The sequence below is a fragment of the Schistocerca cancellata genome, chromosome 2, assembly GCF_023864275.1.
Source record: "Schistocerca cancellata isolate TAMUIC-IGC-003103 chromosome 2, iqSchCanc2.1, whole genome shotgun sequence".
NCBI lineage: Eukaryota > Metazoa > Arthropoda > Insecta > Orthoptera > Acrididae > Schistocerca > Schistocerca cancellata.
Genome location: NC_064627.1, coordinates 704,957,164 through 704,984,059, shown reverse-complemented (window position 1 = coordinate 704,984,059; position 26,896 = coordinate 704,957,164). Strand labels below are relative to the sequence as shown.

At 40.3% G+C, this 26,896-nt stretch overlaps 1 protein-coding gene across 2 annotated transcripts in view; it reads right to left on the bottom strand.

The window, feature by feature from the left end:
- LOC126162495 (run domain Beclin-1-interacting and cysteine-rich domain-containing protein) overlaps positions 1-26,896 on the bottom strand; it is a 234,971-nt gene that overhangs the window by 35,707 nt on the left and 172,368 nt on the right. For both annotated transcript variants that reach the window (XM_049919039.1, XM_049919040.1), the window contains exon 9: positions 16,231-16,373. In XM_049919039.1, the coding sequence (XP_049774996.1) occupies positions 16,231-16,373 (143 nt within the window). The remainder of the gene's footprint in view (positions 1-16,230; positions 16,374-26,896) is intronic.

Genomic DNA, 26,896 nt, shown 5'->3' with positions numbered 1-26,896 from the left:
TTAGCTCCAATGGACGCATGGTTACCCACATGAATGTTCATGAGATCATATGGAGCCGCCACCAGCTTGTCTCCGTCCGGCACTACAGGGGTCAGGGAACTGTTTCCCTGGATTCGCATCCTCCCATCAGCATGATGAAGAAGATATTGGGATTCATCATTCAATGCAGTGTTCTGCCACTGCACTAACATACAGTGCCGACAGTCACATGTCCTTTTCTGTCGTAGTTGCCGAAGTCGTGTTAACATTGACACATGCCTGTGTCATCAGCTGTGGAGGCCTATCGTTACAAGTCTTTGGTGCACTGTGTGTTCAGACACACTTGCACTCTGCCCAGCAATAAAGTCTAATGTTATTTTCACCACAGTTCGCCACATGTCCCTTTTCACCGGTCTGCCCAGCCTACGACGTCTGGCATCTGTAATGAGGGGTGGCCATCCAACCCCATGTCTGGACATGGTTTCATCTTGGTTTTGCCACATGTTGACGACAATCACCACAGCATGCCTTGAACATGCTAGTGTAGTGTAGTTCCCGAAATGCTTATGCCAAGGCCCTGGGCCATCACAGTCTGCCCTCAGTCAAACTCGGATAGATTGTGCCTTCCCATTAAACGTGGACTGAACATTTACTACATAGTATCACATGCAGTGCGTGTGTTTGCCTGGCAGTCATTCCTCACCACCGACGCTGCTTTCACCTGGATATTACATCGGTGATCATAATGTTCTGGCTGATCAATGTATATTACACCCCATGCATACTCACTCCGGTATGGACTAATGACTGGACTAGAATAATTACAACATGCACAGAAGCATTTAAGTAATCATTATTCATGCACTTCATATGCAAACTAAACAAGACGAAACCTTAATACATGGTACAAAGGACAGTAACCTCTGCCATGCACTTCACAGTAATCTGCAGAGTATTGATGCAGTTGTAGAGAGAGAGTAGGGTGAAGGGAGAGGATGAGGGGGGAAGGGTATAATGAATACCTTCGAGCAGTGAGGGAAACAAAATAACTGGTGTGCAAAACTTAAGCATGAAAGTAACTTTTGCGTGTTCCATTGCCAAGTAACACAACTTGCTGAAACTTGGACCAAACATAGAAAGAACTGCTGCAGTATAGTACAGAAGATAACTGAAAGAAAGATGCAATGAGACAAACAGAAATGACACTTCTATTCAGAGACAATAATTACACTGTAGTTGCTATGATTCATGATGGTCCCCTGGACATTACTCAAGATGGGTCTTGGTTCTTAATCGGGTGTGTGGTCACCACAGGTGGCAATGCTTGCACTGCAAGGTGCTCCCATGCTGGTCATAAAATTGGTAATGAGTTCTTGTGGTAGGGTGTTTTATTTCACCACCAGAGCAGTTGACAACTGCTGGATGGTCATTGGTGCATATGGGCATGCTGCAATACGTCTTTCCAGTGCAGCCTACAAGTGCTCAATGTGAAATAAATTGGGGGAATGGGCAGGCCAGTCTATCTGCTGAATAGCCTTTTGCTCCAAGTGCTGCTCCACCTGCACTGTTTGATGCAGTCATGCATTTTCATCCATACAAATGAAGTTAGTGCCAAATGCATCCCTGAAAAGGGCACATGGAGAAGGAGTACTGTGTCACAATGACACTGACTGGTGAATGGACCATGTCCAAAGATTTGGAGATCAGTATGCCAGTGCAACATTATGCCTCCTGTAACACACAGATCACAAAAACGATCCTGCTGTATGAGTATACTGACCTCCAAATCCTCGAACACGGTTCAATGACCAGTTAATATTATTGAGACACAGTACGCCTTCCCCATGTGTGTGTGTTCAGGGGTGCATTCAGCCTCAACTTTATCTTACAGATGACAATGTGTGACTGCACCATACAGCACAGGTGGAGGAGAATTTCTTGGAACGAGGAGAAATTTGGCAAATGGACTGGCCTGCCTGTCCGCCAACTTCAAGTGTGTGATGTGTTAGGAAGATGATTGCAATACACCCATATTCACCAATAACCATCCAGCAGTTTCCAACCGTACTAGAGGAGGAATGGAACATCCTACCACAAAAACTCCTTACCATTCTTGCCTGGGTGCACACTGCAGTGCACACACTATCATGATGTTCACACACCCTATTAAGAATCATGTCCTGTCTTGTGCAATGTCCAAGAGGCCATCATGAAACACGGGTGACTTCAGTATAACATCGTATTTGAATGACGGGGTCATTCTGTTCCTCTCATTTTGTATTTCTTTCAGTCACATTCCGTATTATGCTATAGCAGTTCTTTCTATGTACTGTACTTACATAGAGCTATGTCACTTGGCAGTGATGACTCATGTGGCAGTTACTTTCATCCGTAAGTGTTGCACACCACTGTAGTTAAGATTAGGGAAATGGACACTGCATACTGCAGATAGTATCACACAGTTTCACTCCAAATTATTGTTTTTATTATTATTATTATATTACTAATTCCTTTAACTCATGTGGAGCATAGGGCTGCAACAAAGGATTGCAATCTTGTTTTGCCTTCTGCTAGTATTTTCACTTCTTCCCATCCTATTCTGCTCCAACTGATCGTCTCCATGTCATTATGGGCTTGCCTTGTCTAAATCGTCCCTGCAGGATCCAACAAAGTGCTTCCTACATAATTTGTTCATTTGGTCTCTTAAGTGTATGTCCTGACTCTCTCCACTTCCTGCTTCTTATTTTCAGCCCAGTTGGCTTCTGGCTGGTTCTTTCCCAGAGTGTTTAATTAGACACAACATTTGGCCACCATTTTCCGAGGATGTTCCTCAGATATCTGTTGTTGAATGTCTGCAGCTTATGGATTAGCTGCTTTGTCACTTTTCATGTTTCACAGCCATAAAGCAGCACATATTTTACATTACTTTCAAATATCTGCAATTTGGTCCTCAATGTTATTTCCTTCAATCTCCAGATAGAGCAGAAAGTTGTAAAAGTGCCTCTGGCTTTGTTGATGTGCTGTTAATGTCCTCCATTGGACCACCATATGGTGTAATCCGAGGTAGCAAAACTTATCCACCCTTTCGATTACCTGGCTTCCAAGCTCGATCTTTGCAGTGTTGTCATCATTTGCCCCCATGTTTTTCATTTCTTAGGCATTTATTTTCAAAGCGACATTCTTTGCCGCAGATTTCTGATCTTCTACTTTCTCTTTCATGTTGTTGAGGCTGTGGGATAGAAGGCGAAGGTCATCTGCAAAATGTGTTTCACTGCTCCATTTTATTCCTCTCACTTTATCCATTGCTTGCATCATTACAAGATTCAGTACTATGTTAGATACTATCGGTGAGAGCATGAAGCCTTGCTTAACTCCTGTTTTCACTGCTACTGGGTCTGAAAACAGACCTTGGTGTTGAAGCTGGCACGTGTAGTTTTCATACATGCACTTGACAAGAGCAATTATTTTCCTGGGGAATTCCAAAAGTTTGCAGTGAGTTACATACTTTTGTTCTAATTATATTGTCAAAGGACTTTTCAAAGTCTACAAACAGCATGTAAAATGATGACTGGTATTCATATGAATATTCGGCTATTATACTCAAGGTGTTTATCTGGTCAATGCAAGAGTGACCTTCCCTGAATTTTCTCGTCTACATATGTTTTTATCGTATTTAGGATTATTAGTGAGTGGATCTTGCTTGGGATTGACAGCAGGGTGATGCCTCTCCAATTCACAAACCAATTGGTCTCCTTTCTTGTGGAGCTTGATGAGTATGCCTCTGTTCCAAACACTTGGTACTTTTTCATTCCTCCATATGGCTGTCAGGAGTGGATGTAAAATTTCTGCTGTTATAGAGGGATCTACTTTGAGTAACTCTGGATTGATGTTTTTTTTATTTGTTGGTCTGCTTTAGTGATTTATTCTTCAGATGGTGGTTCTATGTTAATTGATATTTCAAGTGGGAGTCCTTTCCCATCCACATTCAGTTGAGTTAGACTGTCATCTGTAGTTTCACGGTACACAATGTTCTCAAAATGTTGTTTCCACCTCTGCACTTGGTCTTCTTGATTTGTGGATGGTTTTCTTTGCTTGTCCTTGATTGGCATATCACTACCAAATTTCTTATATGACAGTTTCCTTGTAATGTTAGATAGGGTCTTGTTATTGCATCTGTTAGCTGCTGCCTCCACCTTAGCTGCAAGATTATTGATGAAGGTTCTCTTATCTTTTCTGACACTCCTCTTCACCATCCTATTTAATATGCAGAGTTCCCATTGGATTACTTCTTTTGCTCGTCTTGTCTGTGCGCAATTTAGCCTCACCATCCTATTTAATATGCAGAGTTCCCATTGGATTACTTCTTTTGCTCGTCTTGTCTGTGCGCGATTTAGCCGGAGTTTTCCCATACTCCTCTGCTGTATTGCATCCCAAGTATAGCCGCAGATACAGTCTCGTCTTCTGTGGTCCTTTGTTCCAAGAATTTGTTCAGCAGTCTGTGCATAGGTCATTTTCAATGCATCCCACTGACCCTCAATGTTGTCCTCTTCAATTCCTCTGCTAAGCACTTATAAACAATTTCTCAGCTGGATCAAGAACTCATCTCGGACTTTCCAAAATTAAACTTAATCCTCTTCTGCACACTAGTCTCTTTGTGTGTAGATATTTTGAGATGAACTGTTGCTAGCATAAGGTGGTGGTCCCTACTGACATCTGCTCCTCTTTTATTCCTCACATCTAGGTGTGATCTTAGCCAGGTCCTGCTAACTACAAAGTAGTGTATCTGGTTGTGCTGTTCTGCTGTCTGGTGAAACTCATGACACTTTGTGACACCGTTTATGGGGGTAAATGGAGCCTCTAATTATCAGGTTAAATGTGCTGCATAAGCCTATGAGACATTCCCCATTATCATTTCGGGTGCCCAACCCATGTTGCCCGATAATCTTGCTCTATCCCATGGTTGTCATTCCAAATTTTTGCACTAAAGTCACCCATCAGCAGGAGGATACCTCTTTTTTGACGCTTTTGCAATGTTTCTTGGAGTTTGCTATAAAACTTGTCTTTCTCTTCATCCTCTCACATTCCTGTTGGTGTGTAACACTGTACAATGGTCACTGGTCTTACCCTAATTGCAAAGCAAGCAACTATGATTCTCCCTGTAAATAGGTGCCACTCTGTCAAAGACTGCTTTGCAATCCAGTCTAGTATTGATGCCACTCCTTTACTATGTCTTTTATCCTTTCTTCCAGAATAAAGAAGGATATGCCCTTACAATTTTTTTGCTCCAAATCCAGTTATTCTCATTTCACTTAATCCTTCAATTTCTTATCTTTATCATTCCATGTCTTGTAACACTTCCCTTTGTTTCCCTGTTTGCCACATTATTCTCATGTTACAGAACCCTATTTGTGTCACCTTTTTCACTGCCCAGGTCGTCATCTTTAAATCCATCCAATTATTGGTATTCTCTGTTCCAGTTTCTGTGACATGCTTTGATATTTACAGGTTATCAGTCCATACACCCTAGCTCAATGGGAGGGCTGCTCCCTTAACTGCAGTTCATTCCAAATGATGTTTAAAAATATTCCATAACAGTCACGTTGTTTATGCACAATTCAAGGCCAAAATATTTGGGATCCACAGAATGATAAAATTTCATAATTCTATTCATCCTGTCACCTAATAAACATACACACAATGTGTCATATAACTGATGTGTATTTTGTAACATGTAGCACACAGTACACAAATATTTATCTTTATTATTGAGGGCAGGTTTCCATAATCTTTGTAAACAAACAAGCATGAGCCTGATGTGTCTGAGCTTTGTAAACAAACATGAGCCTGATGTATCTGAGCTTCCGTTGAAAGGTAAGATGGTGTATAGCTGTTGTGAAAAATTATGCAGTAAGTAAGACTTCTGTATGGTATTGAAGAATCTGTACGAAACATAGAAATGGCTGAATAAGTGGGATAACTAAGGCCCATAATGCTGATATGAACAGTGCTAGGGAGGAAGTAGAATGGTTGAGAGGGGAGAATGGTAAAAAGAAGTGGGAAGTAATAGCTGGAAATAGAGGCTATAGAAATAGAACAGTACCTGATAGTTTTGTGACCGGAACAAAAATATACTGCCTTGAAGGGGGGCAGGAGGAGGCGGAGAGATGGGGATGGGGAGGAGGAGGAGGGCAGAGCACTCATAAAGGGAGGAGGAAATGAAATGAAACTTCATGGGTTGAGAGGGTATATGATGTTATTTCAGTGATTACAAAATCATGTAAAATTTACAGAGAACTTCGCAGTATGAGCCTGTTTATCAGTATAATGTTACACCTGTTCTGGCCAGGATGCATGCACTGATTTGATTGGGAATGGTGTGAAAGCTGCAGTATCCTCCCATTAGGCAAGTTGGCCCACACCTACTATAACTGGTCCTTATCATCCCAGATACTGACACTGGGACAGAGATGATGTCCAAGCTGGTTCCACATATCTTCCATTGGGTATATATCTGGGGATATTTCTGGCCATGGGAGTGCTTCAATATCATGTAGACGGTTCATAGACACATAGACGAGTATTGTCCTGTTGAAAAATGACACCACAATACTGTTGCATGAGAGGTTACTCATGAGGACACTGGATATCCACAACATACTCTCACATGGTGCCCTTGATCACAACCGGCCAAGACCTGAAGTTATACTCAATGGCTCCCCACATCATTAAGCAAGAATTATCACTACTGCACTTCTTCAAAACAACTGAAGGTTGCTGCCATACTCACTGACGAAGTCAGCCAGGATAGTGCTAAACCACTAAACACAATGCAATGCCATTCATCAGCAGTTCACACTTCCTGGCCATCACACCACACAAAAACCATGTTGAACACAGCCACCTATGTAGTGGAATTAACAGCAGCTTACACATGGGACAATTATTCCCTAGTCTGGATGCTGCTAGTCTCTGAACAATGGTGCAGGGTGACACAGAATGTTGCAGGGAATCCATTACTTGTTGTTGGATGGCAGACGTAGAAGGTGTTACAATATGCTTAGTGCACAATACGGCAATCCTTCCTTGTGTTGGACAGGTATGCTGGATGAGGAATATGCTGCTCTCACGTTCCCATGCAGCCCAAAATTGCACCAATGCCACATCCAAATTCCCCACAAATCTGGATATAACACAATTTGGCGAGCCAACTAAATGGAAACCCACAATGAGATCCCTATAAAATTCTTTCAGGTGCTGATAATACTGTCTTAGACAAGTATATGGCGTCTCTTGTGTCCTTTGCATTGATCATTCAACATCTGATTCCTTTCATGCCCTTATGTAACCTAGCAAGCCTGGTAACAACCTAAAACATGAATAAAACTAATGCACTACGGTGGCCATTCTAACTGTCACAGAGAATTGCAACTTGAATGATTTATATACCCACTGATGGTATTACAGTGACATCCAAGTTAGTTTTCTGGGTGCTGCTTCTTTTTGTCAGGCATTGTAGTTTTGCCCCCCCCCCCCCCCCCCCCATCAGAATTATTTACGGAAGAGTCTCACACAGACTGCTGCCAAGAGTCAGCAGGATTTCAACAATTAATCAATTTCATTTTGATTATCTACATCTACACCTGTACTCTACAAAATCCCTGGCAGGAGGCATTTCCCATTGTACCACATTAAGGTTCTTCTTGTTCCAATAGTGTATGAAGTGTGGGAAGAATAACTGCCTAAATTCATCTGTGCTTTCTGTAATTAAACCAATCTTGTCTTCCAGATCATAAGGCAGTGATATGTAGGATGTCAGGCCTTACTTTGTCCTGAAAAAATTTTTTTTCCTTTCTATTTTTCTCTTTTCCAACTTCACAGTAAAACAATGGGAATGAGTGTGAATGTATGTGATGCTATTATGAATAACATTCTGAAGTCTCTTTTTTTAATCTGTAACATCTGAGAATAGACTATCACGAGGTGCTTCTACAAGAAGAAAAACGTACACCAAAATGTTGTGGTATGTTTCATAAGAAAAAAATATTGTATTCTAGGTTTACTATTTTAATAAAGCATTTAAAAGTTACATTTATAATGCATAATAAATGTTGAGTCTTTATTTTTAATACAGTTCTATATAGTAATCAGCACGCCAAGCAAACTGAAATTTTTGATACGCTTTTGCTCTAGCATTGGACTTTGAACACAATGAATCTGATAAATAATTTAAGTATGTTTTACTAACAGCAACATTCAGTAAATACAAATGGGCTGTGATTGAATATATATGGAGTACCTATGAGTGCAGCCACATTTATTTTAAAATGTAATTGCAATAAGGGGTAGTGTTGACTGAGAATTACACTTCACTGTGAGAGGGAGGTTTCAGAAATCCACTGATGAGTGTGTCCAATGATTTGAACACTGTTTTTGCCTAACAATAATGGTAGTCTACTAAGTAATAATGAGAAGTGTTAATAATTTACTACTTTAATAGGAAGAGAAGTGATGAGGGTTGTAGCATATTTCTAGATGACTCACTCAATGCTGTTTCTTGAAAATTTGTAAGTAGGTTTTTGAGTAATAGTTGGTATCCATCTGGAAGCATGTGCCAGTTGACTATCTCAGTAAGATTCTACTGGGAATCAAACAAACCTGTGTGATCATTCACGCTGCCCTTCCTTGTATACATTCTCGAATGGGTCACATGAGTTTTGTAAGCAGTCTGTGAAATAATACTGCCTGCCAGTTTATTAATATAAACTGAAATGGCAAATGCCATAAAACAGTTTCCTGGGGAGGCTGCACCCTCCCTACCATGAAACCATCAATCCAGTTTAAAATTTCATTTTATACACCATATTTTCATACTTTTGCTCCTCAGTCAAATGCTTTACGAAAGTCAAGAAATACTGCATCTAACTGATTGCCCTGATGCATGGGTCTCAAGACATGATATGAGAAAAGCACAAGCATGGTTTTGCTTGACCTGTCTGCAGAATCCATGCTTGTTAGGACTGAGAACATCATTCTGTTCAAGATAACTCACTATGTTTGTGAGCGCATGTTATTTTATAAAGTTCTGCAACAGATGGATGTCAAAGATATTGGGCAGTAGTTTTGTGAGTCACTTCTGCTACCCTTCTTATAGATGGGTGCTTTCCTCAGATTATTGGGCACAAATGGGCAATGCATTGGTGAGAAAATAAACAGGGCAATGCATTGGTGAGAAAATAAATACATATAATGCTAGACAACAACTAAGGATGAATGACAACTTATTGTGTATGAAAAAGCCTTCGTCTATCTGAGGCCCACCAAACATCAGCACTGCCCCACTTTGTTAGATGCCACAGCTTTCACAGCAGAAAGTCTCTCCCATACTGTCTGCTTATGCATGATGCATCTGCAGTGATGATCAATTTGTTGCCCAGTACGGTGAAGTTCTTAGGCCGTGTCCTATGTAAGTGTCACAAGTGACCAACAGCGAGTGACGCCTGGATAGGCAAGTAACAGCATCGGGCGAAAAGCTCAGGTGTCCTGCATGCGAGTGACCATCTCAAGCTACAAGATGGCTACTTAGAGCCGACCAGCTGTTTCTATAAAACGGCATCCCTGAACTGTAGAATACTTTAGCTGGAGAGTAAGGCTAAAAAATTAGCTGTATGTATGAAAATAAAGCAAAAAGGAATGCTACGCATGAAATTTACTAAAGGAGGAATCTTCTTGGAGAATTTCATAATTTATATCATCAACTACGAAGATCACCAGACAAATTCTTTGAATACACGTGAATGAGCAGAGGAGCACTCAACATCAGTAACTTAAAGATGATATTTTTCACATGATCAAGAACTTTTAACAGCCGATAAATGTGGAAGAATGATTGACTACATAAATATAAAGAATAAGCTGAACAACCAGGAGCTAGTTGTGGTATAATGGCAGTGTTTCCAGTTTGTGACTGCAGCTACGAAATGGTACTTGGTTCAATCCCAGCCACTACCTATATTTTAACTGCCTCAGCGACATTTCTGTATACCAAGTTCTATGTATACTGTTTACACTGCATCGCTAAGTGTATTTTTCAGGTCTTGCCAAAGTACTTGATCTTTAAGTGTATACACACCTATCCCAGTACATCCCATAAATTAACTTCCTAATAAATTACAATTAACAACCACAAAATTTTACAGATATTTGATGTTGCGAACGTAATTTGCCAGCAGTCAGTGTTAAGGCCAAGTGTTTTAGGTAATCTAAATAGTCCATAAAAGTAAAGCATACAAAATTTTTGAAAAGAAACTCAAATGTTTTGTGAAATGATTTGTCTAAAAGTCTGAAATAAAAAATATTAGGGAAACATTTGATGCATCTCATTTTCTGTTTATGATTTCGAGCATCATTCAAAGGCATGTAGAATGATTCTCTGATCTATTTATTTCTTTTACAAAAATCATTTCAAAAAATAATTGACCAATTTCTTTCATTTTTAATTTCACATTTTATTCAGAAAGCATGATCTTAAGGACTCCTCATATGCCTTCCTAATGTCTTCTGTTCTCAAAAATTCTAATTTTGGTATTTGATTTAAAGGAAGCCTTTTTGACATTTAAATACGGCCCCAATGTATCTTTCTATGTGCAAAATAGCTACACCTTGAACAGATAAGCTTTCTGACACTTAATTAACATAGCTTGGCTTCAGCTTTTCGTGAAATATTTCAATTTCTCCTCAACTCATTAATTTTCCTTCATTACCCTGATTACTTTCAAGCAGTTGAATATTTTTGTGCAAAACGCTGGTCACTTTGATATCCTGTTTGCCTGTTTCTCTCTCTCTTTGGCTATGAAAATTATCATGGGGTAATTTATAGGGAGTCTTGTTTTCACTCTGCTCATGTGTTAATAAAAACCTATCAAGTGTTTATCATACAATAAAAATGTCCTTTCTGCATGCTGTCATTTCCTAAAAATGTCACCGAGCGAGGTGGCACAGTGACTAGTGCACTGGATTCACATTCAGAAGGACGACGGTTCAACCCCGCATCTGGCCATCCTGATTTAGGTTTTCCGTGATTTCCCTAAATCGCTCCAGGCAAGTGCCATGATGGTTCCTTTGAAAGGGCACGGCCGACTTCCTTCCCCATCCATCCCTGATCCGATGAGACCGACGACCTCGCTGTCTGCTCTCCTCCCCCAAAACAACCTAACCCCAACCCAAAAAACGTTGTTTCAATATCTTGATCTGTTTATGAGGTACGATGATTTTTACAACCATAAAGGATTCGAACGCGACATGAGCGACCCGTCCATGGATATAACTACCAACATCTCAAGAATGAAAAGAGGTTTAATCCCAGTGTCAACTTTAAATACAATTTAGATATACTGCTTACATTTCATACACAATAATGTATGGTTTGAAATGAACTATATGGAAAGTCTACGCGATGTGATTTATCTCTACAAATTCTTAAAAATTTCGTGCAGCCATGCACTCAGTTTCATGCAGCACAGTAACTATGACGAATAATGAAAATAAATTCAGACCTTTATCGAGGAAAGATACCATGCTATAAGATGCGGAAGAATCAAATTTTTTTCACTGAAAAATTTTCTTAAAATCAGATGATGTGTATTTTATAGCTGCCATTGTGTCCGCTCCACTGCTTTGCTGAGAAGACACATGGCTGTCGCTCTCAATGTCGCGTGTGCTGCAGCAACAAGATTCAAACATGTTTGAATTCAAACGTCGCTAGTTGTAGCAGGGAACAGGCAGTGCCACCGATGTCGTCCACATAGGACACTGCCATAACCATACCTGCAGCGGTGTTTCGTCGTCTGAAGCTGTTGCGTGCCGTCGGTCGCTTCTGTTGCTTATGTAGGATGCGGCCTTACTGAGGCCTTCACAGATGGGCGCTACCTTGCAAATCTGGTCTGCAAACACATTTTTTTTGTCATATCCACTAATTCCTTTAATCCTAGATCCATTCCCAGAAACCAGCTATGAAAGGGCACCCCTTATTACCCAGTATCAGTGCGGACTGAACAACTTAACCACTCTGCCAGGACATATCATCAGAATCAGCATCATCATCATCAGCATCATTATCAGAAATGAGGAATATCCTTCCCATCTCTCTCCATGTGGTATTTTGTTGTCCATCCAATCTACAAAACATACGGCCCATCCACTTACCACACCTATGGCCGACCTTTTGCAACATGGGTCATAATTCCTGTGGAATCCCAGGTACAAGAGCGATCTTATACACCCAACATATTCTATTCCAGTTCTGTCACAGGCTTATCCTGCCATGTCATAGGCAGGTTCATATGTGAAAATCATGACAGCACACACTAAAGTGCCAAAGAAACTGGTATAGGCATGTGTATTCACATACAGAGGTATGTAAACAGGCAGAATACTGCACTGCGATCAGCAACACCGATATTAGACAACAAGTATCTGGTGCAGTTGTCAGATCGCTTACTGCTGCAACAATGGCAGGTTACGAAGATTTAAGTCAGTTTGAAAGTGGTTTTTACAGTTAGTGCATGAGCACTGGGGGGGGACAGCACCTCTGAGGTAGCGATGAACTGGGGATTTTCCCATACGACCATTTCCTAAGCATACCATGCATATCAGGAATCTGGTAAAATATCAAATCTCCGACATCACTTTGGCTGGAAAAAGATCCTGCAAGAACAGGACCAAAGATGATGATGATTGGTTTGTGGGGCGCTCAACTGCACAGTCATCAGCACCCATACAAAAGTTCCAATTTTTACACAGTCCAATTGTTTTACTCAGCCCAATCTAGCCACTTTCGTGGATGATGATGATGATGATGATGATGATGATATGACCAGGGCAACACTAACACCCAGTCCCTGGGCAGAGGGACCGAAGCTGACTGAAGAGACTCATTCAACATGACAGAGGTGCAACTCTTCCGCAAACTGCTGCAGATTTCAATGATGGACCATAAACAAGTGTCAGCATACAAACCATTTAATGAAACATCATTGATATGGGCTTTTGGAGCTGAAGGCCCACTCGTGTACCCTTGATAACTGCACGACAGAAAGCTTTACACCTCTTCTGGGCCCATCAACACTGACATTGGACTGTTGATGACTGGAAACATGTTGTCTGGTCAGATGAGTCGTTTCAAATTCTGTGAGTGAATGGACGTGCACGGGTATGAAGACAACCTCATGAATCTGTGGATCCTGCATGTCAGCAGGGGACTGTCAAGCTGGTGGAGGCTCTTTAATGGTGTGGGGCGTTGCCATTGGAGTGATATGGGACCCCCGATATGTCTACATATGACTCTTGACAGATACATGTACGTGTCCATTATAATTATTCGGGCTGTTATGCGGGGTCGGTTGATGAATTCTGTGTCGATTCCCAACGTTTCGTCTCTGACAGCGGGAGACATCTTCAAGGGGGTCCGCAGCTCAATGTAACCACGGCATAACAGCCCGGATAATTATAATGGACATGATATTTCCGGCCGTGAAAGTCTACATTTTAGTATCAGATACATGTACATATGCATCCTGTCTGATCACCTGCATCCATTCATGTTCACCGTGGATTTCGATAGACTTGAGCAATTCTAGCAGGACAATGTGGCACCCCACACATCCAGAATTGCTACAGAGTGGCTACAGGAACACTCTTCTGAGTTTAAACAGTTCTGCTGGCCACCACACTCCCCAGACGTGAACATTATCAAGCATATCTGGGATGCCTTGCAATGTGCTGTCCACAGGAGATTTCCACCCCCTCATTCTTATGGATTTATGGACAGCAGTGTCAGTTCCCTCCTGCACTACTTCAGACATTAGTCGAGTCCATGCCATGTCATGTTGTGGTACTTCTGCATGCTTGCAGGGGCCCTACACAATATTAGGCAGGTGCACCAGTTTCTTTGGCTCTTCAATTTACATCAACTCTGTTTTAACTTTCATAACCCAGCTGTTCACCTGGATGAGTGTCACTATGACCAGTGGCAAAGTTGATCATCCACTGGCAGAACACACTGTTGAGATCAACATGCATGACTTTAATGGCTTCACCATTCTTGTAGCATCCCTCCTAATACCAGCCTCTCAGAATTTTGTAGATGGGAGTTATCTTTATAACACATCCTTTGATCATGCAAGTGTCCTGGCCACAATTTCTGCCACACTCTGCCCCAATTCCACCCTTTTATCCAACGCATCACAATTCACCCCATTATCATACACTCACACTTTCCTCTACAGTGTCTCCCTTCTCTCCTTGTCCTGTCTCCCACTCCACACCCACTCCCCATCACCCAATTTCCCTGCCTGGCCAGGGTAGTTCACCACTGAAATATTTCAAGGATGAAATATTTCAGTGTTCTCTTGCCAGTTCTTCCTCCCAGCTGTCAGCTACATCTCTCTCTCTCTCTCTTTCTCTCTCTCTCTCTCTCTCTCTCTCTCTCTCTCTCTCTCTCTCTCTCTCTCCATTCCTCTGGCATTCACCACTCTTCTCTCACCCATAAAACCAGACAAAACCCTTCATTTCTATTGGACTGCAGTGTCCGGATAATAAAGTAAACCCTGACAATTGTGTGTGTGTGTGTGTGTTTGTAGCTTAGTTATTCTTCCATTATTGCATTCCCAGTATCATATTAAATTTAAAATCAATGTGGACAGGATGCCATTTCAAAATCATCAATTACATTAAGGAGAATTCTTCAAAGGCGCTGGAAGAAGATCTCAAAATAAATTTTCAGGATTGGATGGTGAAGCAGAAATACCACTAGGACTAGTGTGTGAATACTATTTCACAGGAGACAGGAGAAAACACCTGCAAGTCGATTAAAAATATTATCAAGATAATCCATGATGAAATATGACATTATTATGAAAAGGATAGCTGCTTCTCACCATATAGCAGAGATGCTGAGTCGCAGATAGGCGCAACAATAGGACTGTCAGAAAGTAAGCTTCTGGCCAACAAGGCCTTCACTGGAAATTGACAACACACACACACACACACACACACACACACACACAAAACATGTGTGCAAATGCAACTCTCAGACTCATGACTACAGTCTCTGGCTGCTGAGGCCAGACTGCGAGCAGAAGCGCATGATGGGAGAAGCAACCAGGTGGTGGGAATAAGGATGAGGCTGGGGTGGGGAGGGGAAGGGATAGCAGGGTAGGAGTGAGGGATGGTAAAGTACTGCTTGCTGGAGCACACAGTGATGAGGTGGAAAGAGGGTAGGGTAGACAGGTGTAGTTGGGAAGTTAGAAGGGGAGTGGGGGCAGGGGGTAGTGGAAAAGGAGAGAAGTAAAAAAGACTGTGGGTATGTCGGTGGAATATTGCAGGAAGAGTTCCCATCTTCACACTTTAGACAAGCTAATGTTGGTGCGAAGGATCTGGATGGCATAGGCTGTGAAGCATTCACTGCAATGAATAACATCGTGTTGCGTGGTGCACTCAGCAACTGAATGGTACAGCTATTTCTTGGCCACAGTTTGTCATTGGCCATCCATGCGGACAGACAGCTTGTCAGTTGTCATGCCAATGTAGAATGCAGCACAGTGAATCATTCAACACCAACTGTTCTGAAGGCAGGTACCTATGACTCAGGATCTCCACTATGTGGTGAGTAGCAACTATTAAAAAAGTTACTTATTTTTTCAAAGACCTCTTACCATCATACGAAAATTTTAGGCACGGGACATCCTACTAATTACAATGACAGGAATAGTGGATGTACTTCCTCTGACAGTGTGAGTTATAGGTTCAGGGTATCTAGAAATTTTCTGTCCTTAAGTGCTTTCTATGGTATACATATTCTCAAGCATGATATGATAAACATGTGGTGAGCACTTGCCCACAAAATCAATATAAGTGACAGTCTACAGTCAGTTTTTGAGCAATGAATCCAGTACGGACAACTTCACTGATCGCTGATGGAGCAAATGCTTTACATGTAATGAATAGCACACAATTCCTTTCCATCAATTCATCAGTTTTATTCAAACATTATATCATAACTGTGCTCCAGTTTCAATTTGGCTCAATGCCGTGTTACTCTTTTTTCCCCAGTGTTTCATCACATAACAACAATCTGAAACAACTTCAAGTGTGCACTGATACCAACATCTCCCTTAACATTATCTGATAAGGTTGCTAAACAAACTACCTCTCATGCAACAACATTAAATAATATCAACAACATGAAAGACTTACACAGGCGGTGGGTGAGGAGTGAAGATGACCTGTGGACGAGGTGGTGCCCACTCCATAGTTCCCCTGAGGGGAGTTGCTAAGTGCATATCCATATCTTCTGCTTCATCAGGGCTGATAGGCCAACTTGTTGGAAGGGGGAGTAACTGTGGAAGAAAGAAAAGAAAATGAAAATTTATCAATTAATAATGAATATCTCCATTCCAAATAAATTATACATGAAGAAAGCTATTTCATTTCAGAATCTGTAAATATTTTTATATGACACATTTACAAATTTTTGTAAGTGAAATTGTATATTTTCCTCCATCTTTTCAAAAATTCCTATTTGTTCTAAAATTAAAATATAAAGGAACTACTGAGCTTAAGCTGATCAAAAAACTGTTAAGGCTGCCTCCTCCTGAACCTTGGTTACGAAACACCTATAGATAATCAGAATAAACAACATGAAAGAGAGAGAGGAGGGAGAAAGAGAGCACTTCCACAAACAAATTATTATTAATAATAAAATAAATAAATAAAATAATAACTAAAATAAAATAACAAATAAATAATAATAAAATTCTGTCCTTACTTTGGATACAATATCCTGAAATAATGCATCTCATTTGAACAGTATTGATAAAATATTTATGATAAATAAGTATATCAATCTCTTGTCACTTTCTTGAATTAACCATTCCATTCAGCGTGATTGTATGTCGACTATCACAGACTAACAGAAATTATCAGATTTCTTTATGTTCCAACACACCAGCTGCAAGTGGACTGAGAGTTTCTGTTCATGAATGTGAGGTCAGTGCACCCTGTGGAGGACTGAGGGGAAAAAAATTAAACATTTGCAGTACACACAGCTCACCAACGATATACAACTGGATGAAAAACTTTGGCTGCGAGATAGCTGGAAGTTCTGTGGTGTGCAAGGCTTTACTCTGGGAAATTGTGCAGTAATAAAGAAGACTAAGATAAGGAGACTTCTACTGTGAATACTTTAGAGATAAGTAGTTGATATCATTCATAAGCCATTGTAATTTCAGATCATGGTTAACATCTGCCATAAGGGGATTTTATGCTGAGTGAACTTTAAATGTATGCGACTGCATAATCACATTGATATCAGTAGGCAGACTGTAAAGAGATTGTTCATAATTGTTTTCAGAATATAGTTGCTGTTGTTCAAAAGTTAAAAGGTAGATGGCAGATACTGATTAGCATTCTACATGAATCTACAGACCTACGCCATGTAGATTGTGAGACTGCAGAAAGGTTATGTTAGTTTAGTATATATATGGATGAACCACCATTCAGATTCCTGACACTTTTTAGGATACAAAGCTGGAACACTGTGTGCATCACATAAGAATATTTGCAGTCTGCTCCCAAGTAACTTGGACCATTAAATGAAACAACAAGTTTACTGTTACCAGTCACCGTGACTGGTAACAGTAAACTTGTTGTTTCATTTAAGGTCAGTAACAGTCACGGTAAAGCCTAACCTAAAAATGTTCGCATTTAAAGTTAACTTGGATCAGATGATAGCAAATACCTAGAAGGCTGAACATCAACACTGGTTAAAATATTAGTTCACTTATACTAATTTCTTCTCATTCTATTACTTTCAAAACACCAATGTACACACATACTCACAGCTAGGCAGTTACGCTCAGCTACAGTGATATTCTTCATTGGCTCCCAAGATGATAGGACTTATATACATAAATGTTATTACTGTAATTGAAAGTAAAGAGTATGGACAGAGTTGTGGCAAAAGTTAATTGTGTTTTTGTTACATGAATCCATCTTGGTGGAGGGAAATTGCAGGGAGCAGAGATGCCTGGTCCATCACATGGATTACAAGCTGCAACAGCTTACAATCAAAGCAGGATTTCACCATAATTCATTTTCCTCACTCCATCTTTCTTCTAGCAGTAGATGGGCAAGATCTTATACTAGTAGTATTAGAATTTAATTTCCTTGTTAGTTAGACTGTAAGTAATTTTTAAAGGCGAGGTAATTATACTGATTTGTGTATCTTCTAATTAACATTTATTTTGTGTGTTGTTTCCATGTCTGTGCTTTGTATAAGAAGTGTTCAGGATTAACTGTGGACACTACTGGGAAGATTATTTGTGCGGTAAATGGACTGTGTTGTGTTATGGTTAAAACTAGATCCCAAATTAAATCATAAAGAGAACAAGTAGATAACATTCAGTTCTTAGAGTGAGTGGATGGCTTCAGATCAAGCAGAAATAGAACCTTTAACTGCAATTATGCAACAATTAAGACTTCTTATTGCATAATTGCAGTTAAAGGGTCTATTTCTGCTTCTTTTGAAACTACTGGCTTGCCTACTTCTTCCACTCCCTCTACGAACTGAATGTTATCTGCTTGTTCTGTTGTTGTTCAACAATCAAGACTTTTAGTCCCTCATGGACCATGGACCTTGCTGTCAGTGGGGTGACTTGCATGCCTCGGCAATACAGACAGCAGTACACTATGTGCAACCACATCAGAGAGGTATCTGTTGAGAGGCCAGACAAACATGTGGTTCCTGAAGAGAGGCAGCATCCTTTCAGCAGTTGCAGGGGCAACTGTCTGGATGATTCACTGATCTAGCATTGTAACACTGACCAAAATGGCCTTACTGTGCTGGTACTGTGAATGGCTCAAAGCAAGGGGAAACAACAGCCATAATTTATCCCAAGAGCAAGCAGCTCTACAGGATAGTTAAATTATGATGGCGTCCTCTTGAGTAAAATATTCTGGAAGTAAAATAATCCTCCATTCAGTTCTCCAGGCAGGGACTACTCAGAAGGATGCTGTCATAAGGAGAAATAAAACTGGCATTCTATGGATCAGAGTGTGAAATGTTAGATCCCTTAATTGGTCAGGTAAGCCAGAAAATTTAAAAAGGGAAAGGGATTGGCTGAAGTTAGATACAGTGGGAATTTGTGAAATCTGCTGGCAGGAGGAACAGGACTTTTGGCCAGGTGAATACAAAATCAAATAGTGGTAATGCAGGATTGGCTTTAATAATGGATACGAAAATAGGCTATTATTATGAGCAGCATAGTGAACGCACTATTTTAGCCACGGGAGACACAAAGCCCACATCTACCATCGGAATACAAGTTTATATGCCAACTAGTTCAGCAGGTGATGAAGAGATTGAAAAATGTATGATGATGTAAAATATATATATATATATATATATATATATATATATATATATATATATATATATATATATATTCAGATCATTAAGAAGACGAAAATTTAATTGTGATGGGGGACTGGAATTTGATAGTAGGAAAAGGAAGATAAGGAAAAAGTAGATGAATATGGACTGGGGGAAAGGAATGAAAGGGAGCCATCTGGTTGAACTTTCACAGAGCATATTTTAATCATTGCTAACACTTGGTTTAAGAATCATGAAAGAAGTTTGTATGTGTGGAACAGACTTGGAGACACTAGAAGGTTTGAGATTGATTTTACAAAGGTGAGACAGATTTCAGAACCAGATTTTAATTTGTAAGACATTTCCAGGGGCAGATGTGGACTCTGACCACAATTTATTGGTAATGAAATGAAGAGATTGCAAAAAGGTAGGTTCAAATGGCTCTGAGCACTAAGGGACTTAACGTCTGAGGTCATCAGTCCCCTAGAACTTAGAACTACTTAAAGCTAACCAACCTAAGGACATCACACAGATCAATGCCAGAGGCAGGATTTGAGCCTGCGACCATAGCAGTCACACGGTTCCAGACTGAAGCGCCTAGAACCGCTCGGCCACAGTGGCCGGTGCAAAAACATGGGAAATTAAGGAGATGAGACCTGGGTAAGTTGAAAGAACCAGAGGTTATTGAGAGTTTCAGAGAGGGTATTAGGCAACAACTGATTACAACAAGGGAAAATAATATGGAATAAGATGAATGGGTAGCTTTGAGAGACGAAACAGTGAAGGCAGAGAGGATCAAATAGGTAAAAAGACAATACCTATTACAAATACGTTGATGACACAGGAGATACTGCAATTAACTGATGAAAGGAGAAAATATAAAAATGCAGCAAATGAAGCAGGCAAAAGGGAGTACAAAAGCCTAAAAACTGAAACTGACAGGAACTGCAAAATAGGTAAGCAGGAATGGCTAGAGGACAAATGTAAGGATTTAGAAGCACATCTCATTAGGGGAAAGATAGAGACCATCTACAACAAAGATACAGAGGCCTTTGGGGAAAAGAGAAGCAGCTGTATGAATAACAAGAAATCAGATAGAAAACCAGTCCTAAGCAAAGAAGGAAGGAGTATATAAAGCATTTATACAAGGGAGAGGAACTTGAACACAATATTATAGAAAGGGAAGAGAATGTAGACGCGGATAAGATGGGAAATATGATACTGTGAGAGGAATTTGGCACTGAAAGACTAAAGTCAAAACAAGGCCCTGGGAGTAAACAACATTCCATCAGAACTACTGATAGCTTTGGGAGAGCCAGCCATGACAACATTCTTCCATATGGTGGGCAAGATGTCTGAGACAGGTGAAACACACTCAGACTTCAAGGACAATGTAAAAATTCCAATTCCTAAGAAATTAGTTGTTGATAGGTGCGAAAATTACTGAATTATCAGTTTAATAAGTCATAGCTGCAAAACACTATCACAAATTCTTTACAGAAGAATGGAAAAATTGATAGAAGCTGACCTCAGGAAGAATCAGTTTGGAATTTGGAGAAATGTAGGAGTACATGAGGCAATACTGGCCCTATGACTTATCTTAGAAAATAAGGAAAGGAAAACCTTCATTTATAGCGCTTGTAGACTTAGAGAAAGCATTTAACAATGTTGACTGGAACACACTGTTTCAAATTCTGAAGGTAGCAGGGAGTGAAAGGTTATTTACAACTTGCACAGAAAACAGATGGCAGTTAAAAAAGTCTAACGGAATGAAATGGAAGCAGTGGCTGAGAAGGGAGTGAGACAGGGTTGTAGCCTATCCCCAATGTTATTCAATCTATACACTGAGCAGTCTCAAGCAAAACAAGGAGAAATTTGGAAAAGGAAATAACGTTCAGGGAAAAGAAATAAATGTTGTTGTTGTGGTCTTCAGTCCTGAGACTGGTTTGATGCAGCTCTTCATGCTACTCTATCCTGTGCAAGCTTCTTCATCTCCCAGTACCTACTGCAGCCTACATCCTTCTGAATCTGCTAAGTGTATTCATCTCTTGGTCTCCCTCTACGATTTTTACCCTCCACGCTGCCCTCCAATGCTAAATTAGTGATCCCTTGATGCCTCAGAACCTGTCCTACCAACCGTTCCCTTCTTCTAGTCAAGTTGTGCCACAAATTCCTCTTCTCCCCAATTCTATTCAATACCTCCTCATTAGTTATGTGATCTACCCATCTAATCTTCAGCATTCTTCTGTAGCACCACATTTCAAAAGCTTCTATTCTCTTCTTGTCCAAACTATTTATCGTCCATGTTTCACTTCCATATATGGCTACACTCCATACAAATACTTTCAGAAACGACTTCCTGACATGTAAATCAATACTTGATGTTAACAAATTTCTCTTCTTCAGAAACGCTTCCCTTCCCATTGCCAGTCTACATTTTATATCCTATCTACTTCGACCATCAGCAGTTATTTTGCTCCCCAAATAGCAAAACTCCTTTACTACTTTAAGTGTCTCATTTCCTAATCTAATTCCTTCAGCATCACCCCACTTAACTCGACTACATTCCATTATCCTCATTTTGCTTTTGTTGATGTTCATCTTATACCCTCCTTTCAAGACACTGTCCATTCCATTCAACTGCTCTTCCAAGTCCTTTGCTGTCTCTGACAGAATTACAATGTCATCGGCAAACCTCAAAGTTTTTATTTCTTCTCCATGGATTTTAATACCTACCCTGAACTTTTCTTTTGTTTCCTTTACTGCTTGCTCAATATACAGATTGAATAGCATCAGGGAGAGGCTACAACCCTGTCTCACTCCCTTCCCAACCACAGCTTCCCTTTCATGTCCCTCGACTCTTATAAGTGCCATCTGCTTTCTGTACAAATTGTAAATAGCCTTTTGCTCCCTGTATTTTACCATTCCACCTTCAGAATTTGAAAGAGAGTATTTCAGTCAACATTGTCAAAAGCTTTCTGTGAGTCTACAAATGCTAGAAACATAGGTTTGCCTTTCCTTAATCTTTCTTATAAGATAATTCTTAGGGTCAGTGTTGCCTCACTTGTTCCAACATTTCTATGGAATCCAAACTGATCTTCCCCGAGGTCGGCTTCTACCAGTTTTTCCATTCGTCTGTAAAGAATTCGCGTTAGTATTTTGCAGCTGTGACTTATTAAAATGATAGTTTGGTAATTTTCACATCTGTCAACACCTGCTTTCTTTGGGGTTGGAATTATTATATTCTTCTTGAAGTCTGAGGGAATTTCGTCTGTCTCATACATCTTGCTCACCAGATGGTAGAGTTTTGTCAGGGCTGGCTCTCCCAAGGCTGTCAGTAGTTCTAATGGAATGTTGTCTACTCCCGGGGACCTTGTTTCGACTTAGGTCTTTCAGTGCTCTGTCAAAAACTTCACGCAGTATCATATCTCCAATTTCATCTTCATCTACCTCCTCTTCCATTTCCATAATATTGTCCTCAAGAACATCGCCCCTGTATAGACCCTCTATATACTCCTTCCACCTTTCTGCTTTCCCTTCTTTGCTTAGAACTGGGTTTCCAACTGAGCTCTTGATATTCATGCAAGTGGTTCTCTTTTCTCCAAAGGTCTCTTTAATTTTCCTGTAGGCAGTATCTATCTTACCCTTGTCCTCTAGCCATCCCTGCTTAGCCATTTTGCACTTCCTGTCGATCTCATTTTTGAGACGTTGTATTCCTTTTTGTCTGCTTCATTTACTGCGTTTTTATATATTTCTCCTTTCATCAATTAAATTCAGTATCTCTTCTGTTACCCAAGGATTTCTACCAGCCCTTGTCCTTTTACCTACTTCATCCTCCGCTGCCTTCACTACTTCATCCCTCAAAGCTACCCATTCTTCTTCTACTGTATTTCTTTCTCCCATTCCTGTCAATTGTTCCCTTATGCTCTCCCTGAAACTCTGTACAACCTCTGGTTCTTTCAGTTTATCCAGGTCCCATCTCCTTAAATTCCCACCTTTTTGCAGTTTCTTCAGTTTTAATCTACAGTTCATAACCAACAGTTTGTGGTCAGAGTCCACATCTGCCCCTGGAAATGTCTTACAATTTAAAACCTGGTTCCTAAATCTCTGTCTTACCATTATATAATCTATCTGATACCTTCTAGTATCTCCAGGATTCTTCCATGTATACAAACTTCTTTTATGATTCTTGAACCAAGTGTTAGCTATGATTAACTTATGCTCTGTGCAAAATTCTACCAGGCGGCTTCCTCTTTCATTTCTTAGCCCCAATCCATATTCACCTACTATGTTTCCTTCGCTTCCTTTTCCTACTGACGAATTCCAGTCACCCATGACTATTAAATTTTCATCTCCCTTCACTACCTCAATAACTTCTTTTATCTCATCATACATTTCATCAATTTCTTCATCATCTGCAGAGCTAGTTGGCATATAAACTTGTACTACTGTAGTAGGCGTGGGCTTTGTGTCTATCTTAGCCACGATAATGTGTTCACTATGCTGTTTGTAGTAGCTTACCCGCACTCCTATTTTTTTATTCATTATTAAACCTACTCCTGCATTACCCCTATTTGATCTTGTATTTATAACCCTGTGTTCACCTGACCAAAAGTTTTCTTTCTCCTGATAATGACATCCTCCTGAGTAGTCCCCGCCCGGAGATCCGAATGGGGGACTATTTTACCTCCGGATTATTTTACCCAAGAGGACGCCAGTGTTACAGGGCCAGATCAGTCAATCATCCAGACTGTTGCCCCTGCAACTACTGAAAAGGCTGCTGCCCCTCTTCAGGAACCACACATTTGTCTGCTACACACAAAATCTGTCCACTGAATTTCCTAGAAAATAAAACATGAAATTAATGATGTTGGTATGTCAAAATATCATTCCCACAACACAACATGTCATACTTACCGGGGTGCCACAAGACTAACTGTTGGACATATTACCACAAAACAACACAAACCAAATATTGACATCATGCTAACATCCTGAAGCATGTTATATGCAGAGCCATTCGAGATTTTGGTAATACCTAACCTGGGATCTTGTTTGTTCACGTGTATTCCACTGACCCACAGGAGAGCCCTTAAAGCCTGGTGTCAAGAACACGGTACATGGTCATTGGAACGGTGGTCCCACATTATGTTCACAGTATAGTCTGAACAGCGATTCTTGCCGGGTTTTCGTCTGGCGTGAACCAGGAACGAGATAAAAACCCCTTAATGTCCTTGAAAGGGACCTGTATGGAGGTCGTGGTTTGATGGTGTGGTGTGGGATTATGATTGGTGCACGTACACCCCTGCATCCCTTTGACAGAGGAACTGTAACAGGTCAGGTGTCTTGGGACATAATTTTGCACTAGTATGTCCTGCCTTTTCAGGGGTGCAGTGGGTCCCATCGTCCTCCTGATTGATGACAATGCATGACCCCACTGAGCTGCCATCATGGAGTGGCCTGCCTGTTCTCCAGATCTAAATCCCATCGAGCACGTCTGGGATGCTCTCAGTCGATGTAACGCTGCACGTCTTCAAACCCCTAGGACACTTCAGGAGCTCCAACAGGCACTGGTACAAGAATGGGAGGCTATACCCCAGCAGCTGCTCGACCACCTGATCCAGAGTATGCCAACCCATTGTGCAGCCTGTGTACGTGTGCGTGGTGATCATATCCCATATCGATGTCGGGGTACATGTGCAGGAAACACTGGCATTTTGTAGCACATGTATTTCAGGACGGTGTTCTCAACTTATCACCAATACTGTGAACTTACAGATCTGTGTCGTGTGTGTTCCCTATGTGCCTATGCTATTAGTGCCAGTTTTGTGTAGTGCCACGTTGTGTGGCACCACATTCTGCAATTATCCTTAATTTATGAGCATGAGTGTATATATGTACAAGTGAAGTCTGTAAAGCAAAAAGCTGTCACAATGAACTCCAATGCCACTGTTGATTGCTGTGTGTAATAAGATAATATATCATGAGTTTTTGCACTGGCTGCGCCGTATGACAATTTACAAATATTAACTGACCACAAATTGGTTAAAATTCAAGAGACTCAGCAAAATGAAATTATTCTCCAGTCAACAACACTGGAGAATGTATACCAAGGTGATATCAATTAAGTAACTGTGAATGTTCCAAAAGGAACAGAATACAGCTGACATGGATGTGAGCAGTTCACCAAAGACCCATAAGTTTAATTCAGATAAAGTCACCCAGTTAAAAATACATTTTCTCCTGGAAGAAAATACACTTTTACCGTAGTAAGTCACAGTATACTTTCCGTCGGAACTGTAAAACTTATCGATCCTTTGAATAGATATTGTTTAATACAGCAGCGTAGAATTTCCCAGTAGTTTAGAAAATGAAACTCGGGGGGAAAAAACACGCTTTGGAAATATCTTTGATGTGCAGCAACATTAGCTGTTTATTTTCATATTACAAAAGTATAAATTCGAATTCCATCAACAGGAAAAGTTAATGGTTTAAGTTAATATACATAGTGTTGCTACAAGAAAAGCAAAGCTTTTGCATATAATATTTGTCTCTAAGATTATTACGTTACAAGAGAAGCTAAGCTCCCACATATAAAGTTGATCCGTTTAGTGCATGTTACACTTTAAGATACATCACACAAATACGGCAGTAAAATTTTTAATACTGACATAAATCTCTGATCTTCTGGGTTCAAAATTCTTCTAAATGGCTCATCATCAAAGAGTTGATTTTTAAAAGAGAGTCAAATGCTCTGTGATTTAAGAAATTTATGGTACATTCTCGCACATAGTTCAACTTACATAAAAGGAAAATTACTTTGAAAGTAATGCTTTTCAAAGCACCATTCGCAATATTTTCTCGCGACCTGTTAGAAACATTTCAGCAATTGCCAGAGAGCGCCAGGGAAGAGGTGTTGCCGCACTTGTGCAGCTGCCATGTTCGTAGGTGTAAATCATTAAAAGATCTTTCTTACATTATGTCATAAAAGAAACAAGACATAAGAGGATACTCCAAGAGTGTCAGAATTTCGTGAACCATACTAAAATGCATAGTTCGCCTTAAAGCGCACATTCGTATGTCCAGATTCCCAATGACATAGGCCTTGACCTGGTATTAAGCTTTTTGGTACGTAGATTTTCTTGAAGAATCAGTACTGAATTATATCATGTTTGGTTCTTTACCTCTTTTTTTAAAAAAAAAGTCACAGTTAATAATGGATGGGATTATTTGTAACCGGGAGAACAAGAACTCTTCAGAAAATCTGGACTCTTTATTGCCTATTAGCTAATAACATGCTTTCTCTGTGACATAAAATTAAATATAGGTTACCTAAAACCAGTGAAGACAAGAGACAGGCAAGACAGTACACATTTCTTCAGTTCTTAGGTCCTAGCAATTTTTCTCTCTAATCTTGCTACAGCTTTACATGGCATGCTTTCCTTTCTGCGAAAGAACTATTACCTCATCAAAGCTCATCACACGTTTTGC